General features: G+C 44.3%; 3 protein-coding genes across 5 annotated transcripts; 1 reads left to right on the forward strand and 2 right to left on the reverse strand.

Moving 5' to 3' along the window:
* The first annotated feature begins 1,859 nt into the window (after positions 1-1,859).
* On the forward strand, positions 1,860-18,137 carry LOC122047709 (enoyl-[acyl-carrier-protein] reductase [NADH] 1, chloroplastic-like). 2 transcript variants are annotated; one of them, XM_042609148.1, is made up of 13 exons: positions 1,860-2,205; positions 2,567-2,844; positions 3,202-3,311; positions 3,391-3,446; positions 3,579-3,663; positions 3,754-3,801; positions 3,906-3,980; positions 4,062-4,173; positions 4,596-4,647; positions 4,732-4,783; positions 4,885-4,942; positions 17,643-17,741; positions 17,840-18,137. In XM_042609148.1, the coding sequence occupies exons 2-13, from the start codon at positions 2,571-2,573 to the stop codon at positions 17,968-17,970; spliced, it is 1,152 nt and encodes a 383-aa protein (XP_042465082.1). In that variant the 5' UTR covers positions 1,860-2,205; positions 2,567-2,570; the 3' UTR covers positions 17,971-18,137. The 2 variants fall into 2 exon arrangements, with proteins under 2 accessions (XP_042465082.1, XP_042465080.1); XM_042609146.1 differs by having other exon boundaries at positions 1,860-2,121.
* Positions 18,136-19,208, reverse strand: LOC122047711. Of its 2 annotated transcripts, none has more exons than XM_042609150.1 (2): positions 18,588-19,208; positions 18,136-18,505 (listed from the first exon to the last, which is right to left on the reverse strand). In XM_042609150.1, exons 1-2 carry the CDS (start codon positions 18,847-18,849, stop codon positions 18,321-18,323), a joined length of 447 nt encoding a protein of 148 aa, XP_042465084.1. In that variant the 5' UTR covers positions 18,850-19,208; the 3' UTR covers positions 18,136-18,320. The 2 variants fall into 2 exon arrangements, with proteins under 2 accessions (XP_042465084.1, XP_042465085.1); XM_042609151.1 differs by having other exon boundaries at positions 18,149-18,490; positions 18,588-19,170.
* Positions 19,209-20,139: 931 nt separating this feature from the next.
* Positions 20,140-21,452, reverse strand: LOC122047710 (ras-related protein RABA4c-like). The gene is made up of 2 exons (XM_042609149.1): positions 21,078-21,452; positions 20,140-20,714 (listed from the first exon to the last, which is right to left on the reverse strand). The coding sequence occupies exons 1-2, from the start codon at positions 21,314-21,316 to the stop codon at positions 20,270-20,272; spliced, it is 684 nt and encodes a 227-aa protein (XP_042465083.1). The 5' UTR covers positions 21,317-21,452; the 3' UTR covers positions 20,140-20,269.
* Positions 21,453-22,267: the final 815 nt, after the last annotated feature.

Raw genomic sequence — 22,267 nt, forward strand, 5'->3', positions numbered from 1 at the left:
CTAAGTCCATACACACTCAGACGCAAGACATCAAATACGCATAGCCTAACTTGACTTTGTTGATCACATCAAAACTAACACGGGATACTTATAAGTAGCTACGAAATTGTAGTTGTTACAACTATGTAGCAACTATGAAATTGTTGCTAGTACAACATGATCTAATTTAGATGGAAATATAGGTGGGAGCGTGTGCGTCAAAAACATGTTATGTGTTAGAGGGTATTTATGTTATTTTACAAGGGGTGGGACTCACTTTTGATTAAAAAAAAATCAAAGTAGGATGCTCTTTGACGATTCAATAAAAAAAATACACGGGAGTGCATATCTTAGAAGTATACCAGGTGTCAGAAAGTATTTATGTCATTTTATAAGGATAAAACTATTTTTTTTTTGATAAAAAATCAAAATGGGATGTTTCCTCAACGATTTGATAAAAAAAGAAAGATCCTTTGATTTTTGCCCAAAAAAAAAAAGTTATGAACAATGCCATTCTAACCCGTTAAAACAATTTTTTTAATAATTTTTAGGGTCATTATATCTAATTTTTAGGATAATATTATAATTTTATGAGTCAATTATATTCTTTTTCATCTATTTTCATATTTAATTTTTCAAAATAATTCCTAATTAATTTTTATTAATAATATTTAATTTTTTAACTAGCTTAATTAATTTTTAACTAAGTAAATTTATTTTCTAAATGGTCAGATTTTAACCACTCAGATTTACCAAAATTATATATATATCATATGTTCAAGAATATACAATAATCCGACGCTAAATGCGTTTCATATAAGATAAAATGTATATTTGATCTGATAAGTATAGATATTAATAAACTTCTAATGTCTCATAAAATATGGATACGAATAAATTTTTAGGGTGTATTTGGTTAAGTTATCATATATAATTTTGATTATATGATTATCAAATAATCACATAATCAAAGTTATGAGCAATAAAACATAATCAAATATTATTTGGTTTAATCTAACCTAAGCAATGCAATAAAAATTTGTTTGTTTAAATTTTTTAATAAATAACTAATTTAATATTTTACTATATTATCTTCACATACTAAACCAACTATATATTATTATTATTTTTTTTTTAAACTCTATGTTTTTTTTTCTTTTTCATGTTTTTTTTATGTTTATGTGTTTTTTAAATTTTTTTTTATTTCTTTTCATTTTTTTCATTTTTTAAAGTTTTTAAATTTTTGTTACCTTTTTTTTCTATTTTTTATTTTTTTATGCTTTTAATTTTTTATATACTTTTTAAATTTTTAATTTTTTTTATGGTTTTTTATTTGTTTACGTTTTTTTTCCTATTTTTGATGTTTTTTTTCTCTATTTTTTCTTATTTTATTATTTTTTAATGTTTTTTTTTCTATTTTTTAAAAATTTTTAATGTTTTTTTATATTTTTTAAATTTTATTTTTCTTTATATATATTTTTATCATATTTTTATCTTATTCGAGGGTATTTTAGGTAAAAATTTTTTATTAACCCTATAATCAAGAAAAATCTCAGTTTTCAAAATTTTTCCGATTCCGAGTTGCATGCCCCTTTTGTTGACGTGTTGGACATGAAACATTACTTAAGAATCATCGATTACTTAAGCTAAATAAAATTTTTATTGATAATCTTAGATAGATAATTAAGATTATCAAAGATAACTTCAAACTAAACACACCCCTAATATCATGTGTATTTTTTTAAAAAAATATGTATGTAAAAGAAATAATAAAAATTACATTTTTTTTAAAAACAAAAGAAAAGAAAACAGAAAACAGCAAACTGTGGACAGACTGTCCAAGGACTAAAATGAGTTCTGCACTGTCAAATATTACATATCTTTCTAACGAGAACGAGAACGAGCTCGAGCGGCGATATCCACCATCCGCAAAACGCAAAACCCTAAAACCTCACTCAACTGTTACCACCATCACCGCCTTGGCGACGAGGAGCTCTTCACTCAGAGGTCGCATCGGCAGCACTTCCTCGCCCTGCCTACCGCCGCCCATTTCCCATTTCCCATTTCCCATTTCCCACTTGAGAAGCGAATCGAAAGGGGATCCTGCTTCGACGAATTTGAGTCTTCCAGCCGCAAGTGCAGGTAAAAGATTTCCTCAAGTTGGTTCCAATATAATGCTTCGGAGTGGAGTGCTCCGATGCGCTCATGACCGCCGTCGTGGATAAGGTTATTGATCGAGAACAGGTTGATGATTTTATAGCGTCAAATCAGTTTTAACTGTACCTTTCTGATAATGCCCTTATTAGAAGCTCTGTCATTAACAAACCTATCTTGTTTAATGGATGTTTTTAAAATTTTAACTAGTGTTAGACAAATTGAAAGGATAAAGAAGGTGCCTTGTCTCATTGTTTGTGGTATTTGTTTCTTTGTTGCGTTCCTTTTGGTACCTTGGTGATTCTTCCACTTTTGTGCATAGAATATTTTGTTTAAAATGCATGCTTGCTATATACACTGAGACCCAGTTAACGTCTGGCTTAAACTCCTTGTTTCCACTATGGCTTATGTTCGTTTGCTACGGTGTCTGAAGAACAATGGTGGTGGCATCAGCAGTTGCCGGTTTACAAGTGGTAGGAGCAAACCATTGCGCCTTCACTTCTAGGAGGGTGTTCATGTCTATGACAACAATCTCCCAGTTCAACTTGAAAGTAGCCAGTCCAGGGTTCACAAGCTCGTCAAATGCCTTCTTTCTCAAATCTCTTTCAAAGAGACATCCACCTTCTGTAAAACATTCCAGAGTCATTACCAGGGCAATGTCTGGGGAAACTGAGAAAACATTGGCATACGGCTTACCCATTGATCTAAGAGGTATTCGATTCTTTATACATTTCTTTCCCACTCGGTATAATTTAAAATACTTTATTTTTTCCGTTTTATTTGTGGTAGCATATTAAATATTTTAGCATCTTAAATCAAATATTTGTTGCATCAACTTATAAAATTATTGTCTCAAGTGAATGTTAAGTGCACAGTGTTTGCATATTCACCACCCAGATCAAGAAAACCACTTTTCTAGATATTCCAGTGCTTGAATTCCCTGATGATATTGACTGGAAAATTTGGTAGTGCATAGTTCATTGCTTACAAGATGATAAATTGTCATTTACCGGTAAATGGCTTGCTGTGCTTTTCATCTTTAGTGAGTTACTGCTTCTGTTTTTTAAGGTAAGAGAGCTTTTATTGCGGGTGTGGCTGATGACAATGGCTATGGTTGGGCAATTGCAAAGGCTCTTGCTGCTGCTGGGGCAGAAATTCTTGTGGGCACATGGGTTCCTGTATGTGAATTTGCATTCTCATAGCATTTTGCTTTTAATACTGAATAACTACTAACAAAATTTCATTATTGAGGCTTAGGCTCTAAACATTTTTGAGACTAGCTTAAGGCGTGGCAAGTTTGATGAGTCTCGCAGGTATGTGGTTTACAAGAATTATGAGCATTCACGTATTGTTTTTCCTGTACCTTATTGTTGTAGCTTATACATATATCCTTACACAATTCATAACTTTATTTGGGTGATTATGATAATGATTCTATTTTGAAGATTGCCAAATGGTTCTCTTATGGAAATTGCCAAAGTATATCCTCTTGATGCAGTTTATGATACTCTTGAGGATGTGCCAGAAGATGTATGGAAAAAAATGCCTGGGATACTGTTTCAGTGAACTTATCTTTGCCTTTTCCGCTATATAATGACTTGATGTTATATTGCATTTTAGGTCAAAGCAAATAAACGTTATGCTGGGGCCTCAAACTGGACTGTCAAGGTAGATTGTTGAACAATTGTATTTGTTTATTCTCACTCATACCAAAGTCATGCTGTGGAATTAAATTGGCTCCTTATTGTTCAATGATTTTCTCGTTTGCACAGGAAGTAGCTGAATCTGTGAAGAATGATTATGAAAGCATTGATATCCTTGTGCATTCACTTGCTAATGGACCGGAGGTCTTCCTTTATCTTCTTATTTGAGCACATACATGCATGTATGATTTTTTTCCCCTTCAAAATTTCAGTGTCCGTAAATAGGTAACAAAACCACTTTTGGAGACATCTAGAAGAGGATACCTTTCTGCAATCTCGGCTTCGAGTTACTCTTTTGTTTCATTGCTCCAACACTTCCTTCCAATAATGAACCAAGGTATATTCAGAGTAGACTAACTATAATAAAATCAGATTTTCTTTACTGTTTCCACTTTCCACAGATAAATGTAACATCCCTTCAATGTGATGCATGTGATCTTTCAAAGGGAACTGATTATAGGCATTACGTGAGATATTTTGACTCTGTCTGCCCATGGCAGGCTATGATTTTAAGATTTTATAGGAATACCAATCTACTCTAGTATCTCTAGCATAATCAAACACCATTACAGATAGTTTGTACGATTGCCAAAAAATAAACTAACAAAGTTAACATACACTAGATAAATATTTTTCTTGATTTTATGGATATCATTATCATTCATTTTTTCTTGCTAGGCAGTTTTTGATATTCTGTTTTTTTTATGTTAATATAGCAATTGCCTGTATCCATTAAACTTTTAAACTCCAATGTGGCAGGGGGTGCTACATTGTCATTAACATATATTGCCTCCGAAAGAACCATTCCAGGGTATATTCTGTTCTCTAGCTTCTCTAGTTAAACCAGTTGAAGTTGTTTAAATTGTGTATGCCCGTTTTTTATATCTATATGCAGATATGGAGGTGGAATGAGTTCAGCAAAAGCAGCCTTGGAGAGTGATACTAGGGTGCATTTGCTTTCCTTGATCTTTAATGTTATACTATACTGATGATGATTTGTGGTTTAAACTACCTGTTTTCTGTTCACTACATTTACTTCTGGCTACAGGTATTGGCTTTTGAAGCAGGACGAAAAGGCAAAATTCGAGTAAATACAATATCAGCAGGTATAGACTTCTCAGAAATATCATTGATCCCATTAGTGTGTTTGTTTTGTAGTTTTTTTTTTGGGGGGTATGAGGAAAACGAGTTGACTCAAGATGGGTGGTAGTTATTTTTCTCCACTTAAGTTGCATATTTATCACTAAAGCATGTAGTCAGCTCAGCAAGCCTATGCTCGAATTATTTCTTCAAAGTTTAGTATCTAGGGAACTAACATTACGTCTAAACCGACAAATATATATTATATTATGAATATATAATAAGTCAAACCAAAATGTTCCATGGAAATTGTTCGTGTATATTTCACAATTTTACGACCTACAAATATATATTATATTATGAATACATAATAAGTCAAACAAAATGTTCCATGGAAATTGTTCGTGAATATTTCACAATTTTACAAGTAGTGAAACATAACAGTTTGTGCTTTATTGTATTCAAGTGAAGGGATATGCCTGATGCTGGATGTGCTAAAACACGTTTTGTAAACATACACAGTGGAAGACTAAACGTAAATAAATCTAATTTATTACAACACACACCGAACCTCGCCTCTATTCGTATCCACGCCGAGCTCCTCAAGACAACTCCTTGAGTACAAGCCTCTCCTTTGAAAGTTACTAGCCACGAGCGAAGAAGAGAGATCAAGAGGAAGAAGAGGAAGCAAAACAAGGAAGATGTCTCTTCCTTGCTTGGTGGTCACGACAACGAGAATTTTTCTCCTTGTTGTTGTGTGGCCGGCGACAAAGAGAGAGGAGAGAGAGAGGAGGATTAGGTTTCTAAAACCCAATCAACCAAATAATGAAAATTATATATAATTATCTCCCAATTACATCTATATATAATTCTCTTTAATGTGTTGGATTAGAAAGTACAAACCCAACTCATTATCCCTTAACTAAAAATTAGTCCATTAACCCCCTGGTTTGGTTCACAACTAAATCAAGTTGGTTCATGACTAATTCATGATTAAACCAAATATGGTCCAACTCTTCCATAAGAGATGTGATCCATCCATGCTTCCATTGCGATAAATATTTCCATATTTATTTTATGTATGGTTCAATCAAACATTTATCTTTTGATATAAGAATCTTATTCTTTAACTTGTTTTATGTCTTTTAAAGACTCGTTAGTGCGTGTGACCCAATAGGTTCCCGGTTTATTTTTACTGTCCACAATTAACTACTTAAGTATAGAGCGATTATGAGTGATACCTAGTAGTACATCATGATCACCAATTATCCGGAAAATCATAGTTGATCTTAGAATTAATTCTAAACCCTTAAACAGCTATGAGTTGTGCCTCGTTTCTTTCGCTTGTCTTATACCCACTTGGTTCAGGACATGGTCTATGTGTCAGTCTCTACTAGGCTGATTACGTCACACCTAGTCCAAGTAATATTTTCTTATTCTGCGAATTCAAATTACTCGTACATGTGTCTAAGAGTCTCGCACTCTTAACATGTGATGCTTTGGCCAAAGACTTTGAGTAATAATTATAATGAGTGGTCATAGGGCATACGTCTCCTCGCAAGGAGCGGTGAATTCTCTGTGGGCTATCCAAACACCTTCGGGCACTTCGACTTATACTTAATCATCCCGGGTCCACACCTCGATGAGATGCTTGCTTAAGATGTTAAAGTATAAGTCTCCATGACTAAGATGACTTGTATACCTCAAGTCGAAGGAAACTTGCACTCATGATGCAGTAAGAACTTTCAGCGACATATCTATATATGTAGAGAATCATATGAAGTCTTTTAGCGAATCACTCTAATGAACTAGCTACCATAACTAGCATCCACGTTTAACTCTCGATATCCCAATATTTCCAACCTGTGAGAAAATAGTTGCTTAGCCTAACCAAGGAGTATAACCCGTGCTAGTCTCACAAAATTGATGATGTCTGAATGCATCAATTCGATGACTAGGAAATTTCAATACGCTCATAATTACACACGTAGAGATAATCACAAGTTATGATCCAATCACAAATTCTCACATGCTATGAATTGTATTGCGGATGATCCGGCGGTAAGAATGCGGGGCCCACCTTCTGAAGGGTCCCAACCTAAGGACGGATGGAGGGCTGGCCAAGCGGGTAATGGTCCGAGCGGAGCTAGAGATAACCCATCCATGGGCTTGGGTTTCCGACGCCAAGGCAGGAAGACCGAAGGGCCGAGCGGAAGTCCGCTCGGCTGGGACCGAAGGGCCGATCGGGTGGTCCATTCGGCCAGGATAGGGGCGAGGGTACAAAGGTGGCCGAGCGGCCTATGCGCCACCGGATACGGGATATCAATAAGGATGATTAGGCATACAAGATCGCATCACGGAGGATCTCCGCCACATCACGGAAAGGTCGATACAGAAGAAGATGGTCTCATGGACGTCACCGACAGATCCATATTCGGGCACGGCCCTTCGACAGACTCCATACCGGCATGGTCAAAGGCGTGGTTGCTTCGACCGGTGCGCCCAGTTTCTTCGAGAGGTCTATATAAGGCCTCCATTTTTCACCGGAGGTACGGGAGAAAATCTTCATCTCGAGGCCACCTATTCGCTATTCCTCACCGACTGAGCCGGAGGGCCGTCACGGACACCCTCCCGGCCACGCAGTTCACGGAGCGCCGAGGATCCAGCAGGAGCGCCACGTGCTCAAAGGTCCGCTGACTCGGTTCTGACAGATCAAATCGGCGCCGTCTGGAACGCACTGCATCCGAACAAGAACGACGGACGAGGTCGACGACAACACACGGGCGCTTTCGACTAAGAACTCAAGCTCTAGTCGAGATAAGGGCCGCAAACTCAGGAACAAAAAAAGAAGCCGAACGGCCGAGCAACAAGCCACATCCGGCTGGGCGGCCGAGCTGAAGCACCTCCAACACCGTCAGATTCCACCGGCCTTATTTCGGACCAGCTCGGAGAGATAGAGGCTCTTCTTCGATTTAAATGCCAAGGCGGACGATGTAAAAGGAAAGCTCCCCATGACTCATCTTCCGAAGCGGATCAATCGCCAATTTTCGGAGGCTATTCTACGAGACCTCTACCCAAGCACTACGTGCCTCCGACGATCGGTGAGTACAACGGACCCGGATGATCATCTGGTAAGTTTGATATACTACACTCCATCAATATACGATGGAGTAAAGTGCCGCTTTTCCTTACAACTCTCTGGATCGGCCAACGGTGGTTTGAGGTCGCCGGACGATCCATCGCTAGCTTTAGGACTTCCAACGGCCTTCCTCCACCACTTCGCTAATAATGCCGCTATCACAAAAGTGTCACTTGTTCGCCATCAAACAAGAGCCGAGAGAATCGCCGAGCATATTCAACGGTTCAACCAAGTGGCGATGGATATCCCAATGGCCACATCGAGACGATGATGAACGCCTTCACGCAAGGCCTCATGACGGTCTTCCGGCCGCTCATCCGAAGCCGCCCGAGATTACGATCACATGCCGCATCGGCCAACGAATACATAAACGTGGAAGAAGCGCAAGCCGCCCGGAAAAAGGAAACTCCAACCGAGCGGGCACTGCTCAGGCGGAAACAGATGCCGCTCAGCAGCCACCACGAGGACCGAGGGGCGCAATCCGATCCCTCCACGCCAGATCGCACGCCCGACCCAAACCAAAGAAGAGGTGGACCCCTATGTTCGTCCTTCCACCGCACGGACACGCACAACACGAGGGATTGTCAAGTCTTCCCTTCGTGGCTAATCCCGCTCCCGTGAAAGCCGAACCACGGCCTCCTCCCATCGACAGGAGACAAAGGATCCATGAGTCGACCTGACCCGCACCGAGAGGCAACATCACTGACGCCCGACGCACCGATCCCCAAGATGAGAATCGCCGAGCCCAGAGAGCGGTCCCCGTCCGCTGGAAGAGGAAAATACAATACTTCCCAAGGTGAGATCAACGTTATTGGTGGGCCGACCGAGGAGACTCCAACCGAGCCGAAAGGCGGGCCCAGAAGTCCACGCAGCCTATGAGCCGAGAACGGGCAAGTGGACCAAATCACTTTCGGCCCGAGACTTAGAGGAGTCAAGTTCACCACGACGCTCGCTTCATTAAAGCTAATAGCAAATTACACTATTCATCGCGACATTTGTTGACACAGTGAGCCTCAACATCATATTCAAGAATGCCTCGATCACCGCAAATCGATCGAGCCGAGTCACGCCCACGACCACCCCGCCTACGGGTTTACGGCAACGAGGTCCAAATTGGCCGATGATCCGCCAGCTACTCACTGGGAGAGGAGCCGCTGTAGGACCAGACAATAAACTTCGCGTGGTCGACTCTCCTTCGCCCCACAACGCCATTTTGGGACGACCGCCAGCGAATTCCCGAGCCATCGCCTCAACCTTCCACCAAGACGAAGTTACCCGTCAAGACAAAGTGGGAGAAGTACGGGAAGATAGCTCGGCGATGCTATATCGAGATGGTCCGAGCAGAATCCACCTCTGCTCGGAAGGCGCCTCGAATCGAGGTAAATGCCATTACCGAGAAACCTCCTGCTTTAATACGAATAAAAGGAGGAGGTTCAGATCCATCCGACCCGACGGAGGCCACGACTTTTATCGCCCGATCCGGAGGAGGAGCGAAGGAGGAATCGATCCAATGCCCAACGAAATCACGATGTCTTCGTCTCGTCGACATACGAGTCGCCTGAATTTCGCGAGCCCGGCGCAAGATGAATCGCATGTCCGACCGGACGCTGCCAGCCAAGGCAGGAAAAGGGATTTCAGCGAGCGTAACGTCATCATCCGGCGAAGTAAAACTTCGAGGCCGCCACATACGCCGGGCGCTCCCGAGCCGGTCATAACGTAGTATTAGTCTCCAAGCCGGCAAGTGGAGAGTCTCGTGACGACTTTCGGACTTAAACAAAGCACCCCAAAGATTTTATCCCCGCCTGTGATAGATCAATGGACTCTACTACTACCGTGAATTAATTGCATGCTCGACGCCTATCAAGGATATCATCAAGTGCCGCCGCCCGGAAGATCAAAAGTAAGCTTCGTAACGGCCGACGCACATATTGCTATAATGTGACGCCGCTCGATTGAAGAACGCCGGGCCACCTATCAACGCCTGATGAACAAAGTGTTCAAGGAGCGGATCACGAATCGAAGTCTATGTGGACGACATTCTTATCAAACCGTCCGAGCGACCGATCTTTTCAAGGACACGGAAGAAACCTTCCGAACGCGCAAATACGGAGTTAAGCTAAATCCCCTGTAAGTGCCTTTTCGGAGCAAAAGGAGGGCTTGGGGTACATAGTGACCGAGCGGGAATCAAGCAAATCCCAACAAGGTGAAAGCTCTGCAAGACACGCCACTCAAGAAATACAAGGGACGTATCGGATAACTGCCTTGTCCAGATTCATCTCCAAAACCACCGGAGCCTTCCATTCTTCAAGATCTCGCAAGGCTACTAAGTTCCAGGGGACGAAGAATGTGACCGAGCTTTCGGAGAATCAAGACATCTTACTTGCCAAGCCGATCGGGGTGAGTCACTTTATATTTATTTGTCATCGACGAGTATCTGTAGGCTCAAGTAAGGCGAAGGCGAAGAGCACGTGTACTTTTTAAGCCACATTTTGAAGATGCTGAATCTCGCTACACCGGGCTCGAGAAGTTGGCCTTTGCGCTCGGCGCCTTCGACCGCATTTCTTGGCTCACACCATCATCGTCCGGACGAACAGTCCACTCGGAAGAGTATTGTTGAATCCAGCGGCTCATCAAGTGGACGACTGAATTAAGTGAATTTGACATCCAATATCAGCCCCGCCTGCGATCAAAGCCCAATCCGGGATTTTTGTGATCAAGTGCAAAGGCCGAGCAGGAAGCCATGTGGAGAATATATGGACGGATCCTCCACCTACGGAAGTGGATCGAATCTTACTACTCTCACCTCGTGAAGAAAAGATGCACTCATCCGTCCTACCGATTACCAGTGCTACCAACAACGGGCAGTAGTACGAGGCTCTCATAATGGATTGCACGTGGTGCGGCCGGTGACTCTCTATTCGGATTCGCAGCACCAACAACTTTCTCGCACCTTGAAATCAATAGTGTTCGCTTAAACTCTACGCTGAGGCCTTCAAAAGCTCAAAGCTACTTTCCGAGAGGTTCTTATACGTAAGATCCCCAACGGAGAACTGCAAGCAGATTAGTTAGCCAAACTCGCGAGTTCAATAACACCCGCCGCCATTCAAAGAACCAATCAAAAGCATCACGGTGGCGACGCCGATCGGATGCAAGGCCTCACGCTTCCAAGCGACCTGAGGACACCTATTATAGAATTTCTCCGTCGGCACCACACCTCCGATGATACGCACCAAGAAGAGCCGGTTTACACTCATCGAGATCAGCTTTACAAGAAAGCATTCTCGCGCCCGTTGCTGAAATGTAAGACTCGGCTCACATCCTCCAAGAAGTACATCAAGGATCATGCGGGTCATCCGGGCGGCCATCGAGAAGATCCTCTTGGCCGGATACTTTCGCCAACTTTACAAACAGACGCCGACAAGATTCACCGCTTTCACGCCAAGTATCACAACTTCCCACCGACCTATCAAGAAACGGCACAGCGCTTTCACGCCTGCTCACCAACGGGAATGGATATCACTCCATTTCACGGCAGTGAGGAAATTTTACTAGTGGCGGTAGACTATTTTTCCAAGTGGGTGGAGGCCGAGCCGCAAGAAAGATCATCAACAAATGGTTAAAAATCATCCGCAACACATCATTCGTTTGGTTCGATCCTCGCCGACTAGTGTCCGGCAACCGCAGCTCACGTGGAAGATGTTAGAGGATCGCAAGAGCTACGATTGAGCAACACTTCACATCCGTGGCCTATCCTCACGGTCAACCGGCTCAGGCCTTCGATTCTCGCGCTCGGCTCGACCATTTGGGAGGAAGTTGGCGGATGAAGTGCCGGGCGTCTTGTGGGCCATCCGAACAACGCCAAAAGAAGGGACAGAGTCACACTGCTCCATTTGTATACGGTGGCGAGGCCGCATTCCGGCCAAGTTTGCCGAGTCCGCCGATCCGTAGCTACGATGAGGACAACGCCGAACGGAGAAACACGGAGGATTTTGTAGAAGAGGAGAGGGCAAAGGCGTCTGCTCGATGGCGATCGACAACGAATGGCAAAACTATAACCATATTCCCGATCATTCCGGATCGCGACCGTCGAAGAAAGTCGCCGGTTGGCCACGACGCCGGCAAGCTTCAAGCTCCATGGGCAGTCCTTCGTAATCATCGAAAGCTCCGCCGCCAGACATCCGGAGGACGAGGAAGGTCGACAGATGATCTGAGCGAACCACCTCCACCTTACGGCAGTGAAAGGCGTGTCACGAATCATCTTACGACTTTTTTCGATCAATACTAAATGCGTAAACGAAAATCAAGAGAACAAATAAGACATCGCCAACAAAAGAACGAAGTCCCCGAGCCGCGCGGCCGGAGGTAAATGAGTCGAGCCTAGCGCTCAAGGATCGAAGACCCAGTAACTTCCGGACGGAAGCAGACCCGAGCCGCTCGGCGAGTACGCTCTCCGAGCTGGGTGGAAGGGGCATATAGATTATCCGAGCCAGCGCCCGCGAAGGCCCCCAATCGATTATATTCGCAAGCAACGACTCCGTGCTCGTTTCCGCACAAAGACCGCCCAAACGCGAGATAAGTCACAAGGCCAAGGTCGCCGACCGTAAGGAGTTAGCCGAAGCCCGCTCAGCTCAGACAAGAAACCGTAGAGCCGCCGACCGCTATAATATCCGTGCTGGCCGAGCTCCGACGTTAAATATCGAGAGACGAGCCGCTCTATAAATAATCCGAGAGGACGAATCGACGAGCCCCGCCGTTAAAGATCGAGAGCCGCTACCGACCGCTATAAATATTCGCGCCGCCAAGCTCCGGCGTTAAATATCGAGAGACGATCGGCTATAAATAATCCGCGCCGACGAGCCCCGCTGTTAAAGATCGAGAGCCGCGCCGACCGCTATAATATCCGCGCCGACGACGTTAAATATCGAGAGACGAGCCGCCTCTAAATAATCCGAGCGGACGAATCGACGAGCCCCGTCGTTAAAGATCGCGCCGACCGGCTATAATATCCGCGCCGAGCTCCGACGTTAAATATCGATAGCCGGCGTCTATAAATAATCCGAACGGACGAATCGACGAGCCTCGTCGTTAAGATCGAGAGCCGCGACGGCTATAATATCCGCGCCGCCGAGCTCCGACGCAATATCGGAGACGAGCCGCTGCCTATAAACAATCCGAGCGACGAATCGACGAGCCCCGCCGTTAAAGATCGAGAGCCGCTACCGACCGCTATAATATCCGCGCCGCCGAGCGACTAAATATCGAGAGACGAGCCGGCGTCTATAAATAATCCGAGCGGAAAACCGACGAGCACCGCCGTTAAAATCGAGAGCCGCGCCGATCGGCTATAAACATCCGCGCCGACGAGCACCGCCGCAAAGATCGAGAGCCGCTACCGACCGGCTATAAAAACCGAAGGAAACCGACGAGCACCGCCGGCAAAATCGAGCCGCTACCGATCGGGCTATAAACATCCGCTACCGACGAGCACCGCTGCTAAAGATCGAGAGCCGCACCGACCGCTATAAAACCGAGCCGACCGGCAAGCACCGTTAAAATCGAGAGCCGCACCGACGGCTTATAAACATCCGCGCCGCCGATCGGCTATAAACATCCGCGCCGAAGAACGAATATCAGAGTAAGAAACCGTGGAAACTACAAATATTAAAACATTCAGGCCCGATTGGGGGTTGGTCCTTCGATGCTCGGCATTTGTTGACTTCACGCAGGCAGGATACGTGCAGAGCGAGTAGGCCTCCTCGCCGGACTTTATGCAACGAGCCAAGCCGATCGGACGCGTGAGGGAGAATGCTTAAGAACACGACCGACGCTAAGCATCAACGTTAAGCAAATGTAAGAATATCATGGACAATGAGTAGGAAGACAAGCAAAGGAACATCGCTTCATTATAAGAAAAATTACGCCGAACGGCACATACAAAAATTTTACATCCGCCGAGCGGATGAAACACAGAAGCACTCAAAAAACTCGCCTCACTGGGGTCTTCAAAGTTAAAGAAGGTGTCCGGATGTCACAATCACGGCCGCCGAGGGGAATGCTCAGTCACAGGAAGACGCCCTTCTTAAAGCACTGCAGTGACCTCGACCACCGAGGAAGGTCGAGGAGACGCTGCCACCAAACTTTCGCCAAAGCGCCCGAGCGGAGGTATTTCACATAGCCGACTTGGCTCGCCTCCTTATATTTTTCGAGTGCCGGAAGCGTTAAGGTATCTCGACAGCCTTCAAGTCCATCTCAGCTTTTGTGCGTTCGGCCGAACGGATCTCCCGCTCGTCATCCAGCTCGGATCTAGGGCCCGGACTTCGACTTTCATTTTATCTAGATCAGCAATTGCCCGCCTCTTCCGACCATTGGCGTGCTTCACGTCCCCGTCCCGCTTCTTCACCAAGTCATCGAGTCGGACCACCTCTACAGCCAGATCGGCAGCCTTCTTCTGTTTGGCCTCAAGAGCTTGTTTTTCCCGCTCGGCCGTGGGACCTCCCGATACTTGGAGTTTTTCTAGGAGATCCTCCAACTCGGCTAGCCGATGGCTCGTGGCAATTTGCTCAGCCCAGCGCTGTAAGGGAAATAATAATATCAGGAATCAAACAACAGCATGACACGAGAATGAAGATGGGTTTACCTGAGTGGCCCATATTGTTATCGCCGAGCTGCTTGGGGGCATCCTCGAAGAGCTTAGCGAGCGGACCATCAGGTTATTTCGTGAACGGGCTCGATAGTCGATCGGTAGACAAGAAATATTCCTCCGACGGAATCGGAGGGTAGTCTTGATGGTAGGTGGCCGACGGCGCTTCTTCAACCGCGTCACGCAAAGGCTCCCCACGGTGGAAGTTTCACCAACCGACGTAAGCGGGCAGTTCGGGAGGAGAGCCGAGGGTCAGGCGACAGCGGTTGTGGGTCCCGACCGCGGGCGCAGGTCAGCGGTTACGCCGATCGGCTACCGTGGTTCCCTCTTGGTCGGAAGGTCGGGTCTTCGACGCTCACCAACCTCCAATGGTGGATCTCCAACCTGGGAACGCCCAGGGCCGAGGAAATAGATCCGCCTCAACCTCCGCTGATGGGGCGCTTGCTTGTGGCGATCGCGCCTCCCTCATCCGCCGGGCACTGGGACGAGTCCTCGCGAGCTCTTTTTCGTAGCCGCTCAATCTCCACGACTTCAATTTCAGGTTACGGTAGCCTCGAGCGCCACATGACTTCACCGCAATAAAAGAAATTAAAATCAATTAGACAAAAAGACCAGGGAGTAAAGGGTCCTTACTCATGCGGAAGGGGAGATTCGCCCGAACCGGAGACAATCCGAAAATATACAACACCCTTCGAGCAGAATCGGTCGATCTTGTATCGCCGACCGGACAACCAGTCACCGCATTAAGATAGGCTGGGTCTTCTAAACTTGCCAAGCTCCTACCGAGTCGGCACAGCGGTCTGCCATCCGGTTCGGAATGCTGGCCGCTCGGGAAGTCGGATGTAAAAGAAAAACTCCTTCCAGTGTTTGTTGGAGGTCGGCATATTATCGAAAAATTTAAAGCCTATTCTACTTTGGAAAATAAAAGTGCCCGGCTTGGATTGTTTGGGGTAGAAGAAGAAGTGGAATATTTTGGGGTCCAGAGGGATACTGCAGCTGAAGAGGACGACCGCTCCGCTCAGCAGCTTAAAGGAATTTGGCACTAGTTGGCCGAGCGGGATACGAAAATAGTAAATCGATGGGTGGAAACCTAAGGCCGCCTGAATTCGTCCAGAAGAAACAAATGGTGCCGGTCGGCGGGTCATGGGGCCGATCGGCTGGGCCGGCTATAATTATTTCATGGTCATCTGGGATCCCGTACGTCCGAACCAGACGCCGAGCGCCCTCTTCGTCAAACCGACTCTCCATACTCATATACCATGGACCGTGAACATGGGTAGAGGGGTCAGAAGAGCTCGCCATCTCGAAGAGACAAAAGGATAGCAACGAAAGAGAGGTAAAACGGTTAGGAAAGACCTGGTAAGCGAGGAAAGAAGGCTCACTAAGAAGGGGATGGGCGGAGAAGATCGCCGGTGAGATGGTAGCTGCCGAAGAACAGGAGCTGGATCGCCGGAGGCCGCAGCAACAGAAGAGGCAGGGGGCAAAGCACGGGCAAAGATGCGTAGGCGGAGGAGGGCTAAGGCTTTATACGGCCGAAGTCGATGGGCCTCCACCGTCCGATCCAGGTCACGGGAAACAAAGACGCCATCGGGTCGTCCATTTTAAACGGAGGCGTCCCATCGTAAGTGACGCCGCCGTCACACAATGGTCGACACGTGGCGCTCTGTCACCAAGCGCAATTAATGCGCCCATACTGCGCATGCTTCGACTTAATGGAGAGGATTTGTGTGATTTTCAAGAAGATTTAGACAAGCAAACATTCCTGTTGAGCGACAAGACCACCATAACGAAGAGCCGAGCGGCTGAATTTGGAGGAAGGGCCGAACGGCCCCACGAATACTATAAGCAACGGAAAGGCGACGACCGCCCGCTCGGACACATATGGTCCAGTCAGTCGGACTCACTTCCTCCTTCGACTAGACTTGAAGGGAAGGCAAGTGATCCGGCGGTAAGAATGCGGGGCCCACCTTCTGAAGGGTCCCAACCTAAGGACGGATGGAGGGCTGGCCAAGCGGGTAATGGTCCGAGCGGAGCTAGAGATAACCCATCCATGGGCTTGGGTTTCCGACGCCAAGGCAGGAAGACCGAAGGGCCGAGCGGAAGACCGAAGGGCCGAGCGGAAGTCCGCTCGGCTGGGACCGAAGGGCCGATCGGGTGGTCCATTCGGACAGGATAGGGGCGAGGGTACAAAGGTGGCCGAGCGGCCTATGCGCTCAGCTCGGGATATGGGATATCAACAGAAGGATGTCTGATGATTTGGAGGATCTTGCCGTCACATCATGGAAAGGTTGATACAGTAGCAGTATGGTCTCATGGACGTCTGCTTGACAGATCCATATTTGGGCATGGCCCTTCTGACAGACCCATACCTGGGCATGGTCAAAGGCAGGTGGTTGCTTCGACTGGCGCGCCCAGGCTTCTTCGAGAGGTCTATATAAGGCCTCCATTTCTTCACCGGAGGTATGGGAGAAAAATCTTCATCTTGAGGCCACCTATTCGTTATTCCTCGCCTGACTTGAGCGTCGGAGGGCCGTCGCCGGGACACCTCTCCCGGCTCGGTTTTGCTGCAGGTTCGCCGGAGCGCTCGAGGATCCAGCAGGGAGCGCCACGTGCCCAGTGTCCGTTGACTCCTGGTTCGGACAGGATCAGCGGACATTTAGTAAATGAGTTTAAGACAATCAAATATATAATATGCACTCAAATAGTGAATTTATATTTATCAAATAAATAGTAAAAAAATCATAAGGCGATTGTCTTAAAACATTCCTCAAAATCTAACATCAAGTTCAGATGTTTCATTTACTCTTATTAAATATTTGTTCACTTAGATTTCCAAATGACCAAGAAAAAAAAAGAGAGTTTCTACCAATTTGAATTTCGTTGCGTTTAGTATGTGCATGCAAACATTATGTTCCCTCCTTTTTTGTTTATGTTAATATGTTCTCAGGGCCATTGGGAAGTCGAGCAGCAAAAGCTATTGGATTCATAGAAAAGATGATAGATTATTCCTACGCTAACGCCCCATTGCAGAAAGAACTGCGTGCAGGTTGAAACCATAAGCTTTACTGCATAATTTCTATTGTATTGCATCCCAGTTCCATTCCACATTTTTCTTCCTGTTCAAATAACGACATGTTTGTGCAGAGGAAGTTGGCAACACGGCAGCGTTCTTGGTGTCACCTCTGGCTTCAGCAGTGACTGGTTCTGTAGTTTATGTGGACAACGGTTTGAATACCATGGGGCTTGCCCTTGACAGCCCAAGATTCACAACATAAGATATCGAACCAGGTTCTGATTTTCTTGTCCATGGATTCAATTCATTATATATCACTAGGGAAGAATTGTTTCTAAACATTTCGTATGAGTTATTTGTGCACAATTAACAACGTCACTATTGGTGCTGGTGATACTTAGCATTTTGCATATTTTTTCTTCCATCTTATGTTGACCTAATTGTATAGTCTTGCATAAAATTCGGTATTCATTTTTTGAGCAAAGATGAGGCAATAATACCTGCAGAGATGACATTATTCACCTCTACAATTGGTCTTGCAACCCAAGCATCTTATCTCCATTTGAACCTTAGCTATGAACAGGAACATAACAAGAACAATATTTAACTTCCTCATGTGCTTCTTTCCAGCATCTCTTGGTACCTCCTATAAGACTCCTCCTTCTCCAGCCTAAACTTCTCATGGCAGCTAGCGATAAACTTCTCTGCAAGCTGGTCGATCTCATTCTCTCCATCCTCCTCCCCTAGAGCCTCCAAATCGTCCTCAACCCATTCGAGGTGTCCTGCAAGCGACATCTCTGCTTTGTCATCACCATCCTCAGTCAAAATTAATGCTGAATTCCAGGGAGAGTCATAGCACAAACTAAGTATCTAACTCACCAAAGACAGGAAGCTCGGGGATGGGACTGATGACATGTGGGGGTGACCAGTTCAGTTGCAGATTTAGCAACTCGAACTGTTGCCCCTTCCTTTGCCGCCTCCACTTCTTCTTAGAAAGGGCATGTATCAGATGACTGGCATACCGAAAGACGCAACCCTTGAAGAGGCTCTTGATCTTGAGAGAGCCTGAGTTAGGGGAAGACTCTCTCTCTGTGAAATCAAAGAATGATTGTAGAAATCTTTTAGGATTTTGGTTGGCCATTAGGCTTAACAACTAATTCTTTGAGGACCCTTATAACATCTACACTTGGTAGCCTCATCCACTGTAATTTAATAGCACATGTATTATATAATTATATAGTTCTACATTTTTTCACCGAAGTAAAGTTGAACATAGCTATCTTTGCACAGCGACAATAGACATTTTCCACTTGAGGTTGGAAGGTAGGTTAGAATGGAGGTTTCAAACCCAACTGAGCCAGAGGTTGAGACTTGAGATCGACCTGACTAGTTTTAGGTAAAGTAGGATGTCTTGTTCGAGAGAAAAGATGAAGCAAGTTTTGTTGAAAACAGCCAAGCAAAAACTATTGTATATTCATTCTAATATATTGTTCTAGTATATAGTTTGATTCGATCAGAATGTCTCTACTGGTTAAACCAGACTAGGTTTACCTCTGATTTCTAATAATTGGTTGAATTGATTGGTCTGATCCGACTAGCAAAACATTTGGCATTGATAAAGTGATAAGAAACTCCAGGACAAGGGAACAAAGCAATGAAAGTAGAAATCGTAGGTACTAAACAAATATATTATCCACGGAGCAGTACTAAACACTGAAGTTATTAGGTTTGAGATAATTGTTCTACAAAGTTGGTAAGATCTTTAATGACCAAGAAGTTTTTTTTTTTTAAATTTCACATGGAAATATTTTAGTAGTTTCTAGTCTTGCACACTTCCATGCTAATCCCTATGTAATTTGATAAAGTTATTATAGGTGAAACTGAATTGTTTATGGTATACATGAATGCTTGTCTAGATAAAATTTTCACAGTATTTTTAGTTAATACAGATTTATAATTCTTGCATTTGAGAAGGGAAAATGGAAGAGGAAATAAGTTATTAATGTATTTATTAATTCATATTCGATAACTTGGGGATGGCTAATGGCTTAACCAGATAAAATTTAGATGGACGAGGAAACGACACACTTTACACTTTCACTTTGACCAGAAAATGGTGGTAAAGGTGAATACGTTTGCCCCTAGTACCTCTATCAACTTATTCCAGGATCAACACGGAGGACGTAAATCACGGGCGGCTATTAATTTTTGGAATAATGACTAGCACATAAGGGAGACATTTACATCACCTCATGTACTAGCTACTATGTGAAAGGGATTTGAGGAGAACCATAAGAAAAATAACTAGTCAAAGGGTGTTCGCCCAATAAGGAGTTAGCGACATTGCAAAACCTAGATATGGCCATATTCGTATAGGTTTAGACATGAGAACGGCTTAGAAATACTTGTATCATTGGTCAGCTAAAGGCTCTAGAATCCAAACTTTTCCATGCTATTTAAATTCCTGTGACATGTTTATGAGGCCACAAGTCAATAATAGAATTCCACAGGGATCTGCTTGAGTGAAAAAATAACTGCATTTACTCAACAAAGCACTCAATCTAAGAAGATGCGCAGCATGCCGATTTAGAACCAGCAGGCTCTTGACCGGAGACTGCTATTTGAGTTCCTGTCAGTAGGTTCGTGTCCCCGGTAGGCTCAGCGTCGTCGTTGGCCACAAGGGACTTCTTGCTCACGATCCGGTAAATCTCGGTGAGAATGGTCACGAAAGCACTCTCGACGTTGGTGGCATCGAGGGCGGAAGTCTCCATGAAGAAGAGATTCTCATTCTCAGCGAACTCCTTGGCGTCCTCGGTCGGCACCGCGCGAAGGCTTCCGAGGTCGGACTTGTTTCCGATGAGCATGATAACGATGTTCTTGTCGGCGTGTCCTCGCAGCTCCTCCAGCCATTTAGTCACATGGTCGAACGATTGGCGTTTGGTTATGTCGTAGACTAGCATCGCTCCCACTGCGCCTCTGTAGTAAGCGCTCGTCACCGCCCGATACCTGCTGGCCAGCATCATAACTACTTTGTCGCAGCAAATTGAAAGAGAAGGCAGCTCAAGGAAGAAGATGACTGAAGATCTTCGTAGATCATTTAAACCATAATTAACAGAGAAGAAGTCCATAAAAAAAAAACTGATTTTTGGAGTCAATGAAAAATTTGGACAGAGAACGAGGCAAAAAGAGATCTTCATAACTAAGTTTTTGTTCATGGTTTTGTTTATGTAGGATAGATCGAAAGAACAAAGCCACAAACAATCTGAGTTTTGAAATGGTAACTTAGGACGAGCAAATTAGGGCGATAAATCACGGAAAAAGCAGGGCGGGGAAAAGGGAAAAGATCGAGGAGGAAGATGAGGAGATGACCTTTCTTGGCCGGCGGTGTCCCAGATCTGGGCCTTGATGATCTTCTGGTCGATGGTTAGGGTGCGGGTCTGGAACTCGACGCCGATGGTGGCCTTGGAGTCGAGATTGAACTCGTTGCGGGCGAACCGGGCGAGCAGCTGCGACTTCCCCACCGCCGAGTCACCGATCAGCACCACTTTGAAGACGTAATCGATCTTCTGGTTGAAATCGGGGTAGTAATTACGACTGCTCGAGGACATCCTGCCTGCGTCCGATCGTTCGATCCCGGCACCGATCAGCTGATCGTTCAATCGATGGCCAGGGCGAAGAAATCGCCGCCGCAGCGAGGAACAGGAAGACAATAGTCAACGTCGAAGAGGAGGAAAAAGAAGAAGAAACAAGGCGCCAAATAGATCGGTAAACGAAAGGGGTTCGGTTTGGTTGAGTCGAGCCGTAAACGCGTCGAGCGTGCTCGACCAAAATAATTAAAAGAAGATTTTTTCAATTGTACCCTTAAAGTTTATACTTCGTACCCCACGAGTTAGCCAAATACTCAATACGGGAAAATCTTTTTTGTTTTTTTAAATACCCATAATTTTGTATTTCAAAATGCTTCTAATTTTCAAAGTTTTATCATTTAACCTCTAACTACGAGTACTAACTATAATGTAATCAAGTCCTCAGAATCATGGTGTTACGATAGAACATCTATATTATCATTTAGGTACTCACAGTTCGAACTCCAACTACAATATATTTATAAGAACTTTTCTTCCAAATAAAGAACGTAATCAAATGATACTGAATTTTTAAGATGATCGTCGTGTGCGCTTCTCGATTTATTTTGATGGTTGGTGGAAAATTTTTATAGGATCAAATCGATCATCCAATCAATAAAATTAATTGTAATTATCAATTTTTTTTACTATAATGTAATCAAATAATATAAACATATTTAATTTAATCTTAAATTTATATGTGTTTTAAATACTAGATATAAAAGTGTGATGGCAACTCCAATAATATTTATTATCTCTTTAATTTTTCAATTTAATATTCTTCTCTATATGTTTTATATGGTAAGTGGAAAAAAACTACTTATAATAAAAAAAAATGAAGATGCTGGTTATAAATGTCACAGTATGATAATCAAAGGATATAGTACTTTTTGGCTAATTGTTACGTGTCTTCTTAGTTTATTCTAATAATTG

This window comes from Zingiber officinale, chromosome 2B (genome assembly GCF_018446385.1).
Source record: "Zingiber officinale cultivar Zhangliang chromosome 2B, Zo_v1.1, whole genome shotgun sequence".
NCBI classification, from domain to species: domain Eukaryota; kingdom Viridiplantae; phylum Streptophyta; class Magnoliopsida; order Zingiberales; family Zingiberaceae; genus Zingiber; species Zingiber officinale.

What these genes read in the sequence shown, in the direction of transcription:
- LOC122047709 (XM_042609148.1), top strand. Translation starts at nt 2,571, where the DNA reads ATGGTGGTGGCATCAGCAGTTGCCGGTTTACAAGTGGTAGGAGCAAAC. An exon ending in CTTACCCATTGATCTAAGAG is followed by an intron (nt 2,845 to 3,201) that starts GTATTCGATTCT and finishes CTGTTTTTTAAG; the next exon opens with GTAAGAGAGCTTTTATTGCG. An exon ending in CCTCAAACTGGACTGTCAAG is followed by an intron (nt 3,802 to 3,905) that starts GTAGATTGTTGA and finishes TCGTTTGCACAG; the next exon opens with GAAGTAGCTGAATCTGTGAA.
- LOC122047711 (XM_042609150.1), bottom strand. Translation starts at nt 18,849, where the DNA reads ATGGCCAACCAAAATCCTAAAAGATTTCTACAATCATTCTTTGATTTC. An exon ending in CCCCGAGCTTCCTGTCTTTG is followed by an intron (nt 18,506 to 18,587) that starts GTGAGTTAGATA and finishes ATGACAAAGCAG; the next exon opens with AGATGTCGCTTGCAGGACAC.
- LOC122047710 (XM_042609149.1), bottom strand. Translation starts at nt 21,316, where the DNA reads ATGTCCTCGAGCAGTCGTAATTACTACCCCGATTTCAACCAGAAGATC. An exon ending in GACACCGCCGGCCAAGAAAG is followed by an intron (nt 20,715 to 21,077) that starts GTCATCTCCTCA and finishes GCTGGCCAGCAG; the next exon opens with GTATCGGGCGGTGACGAGCG.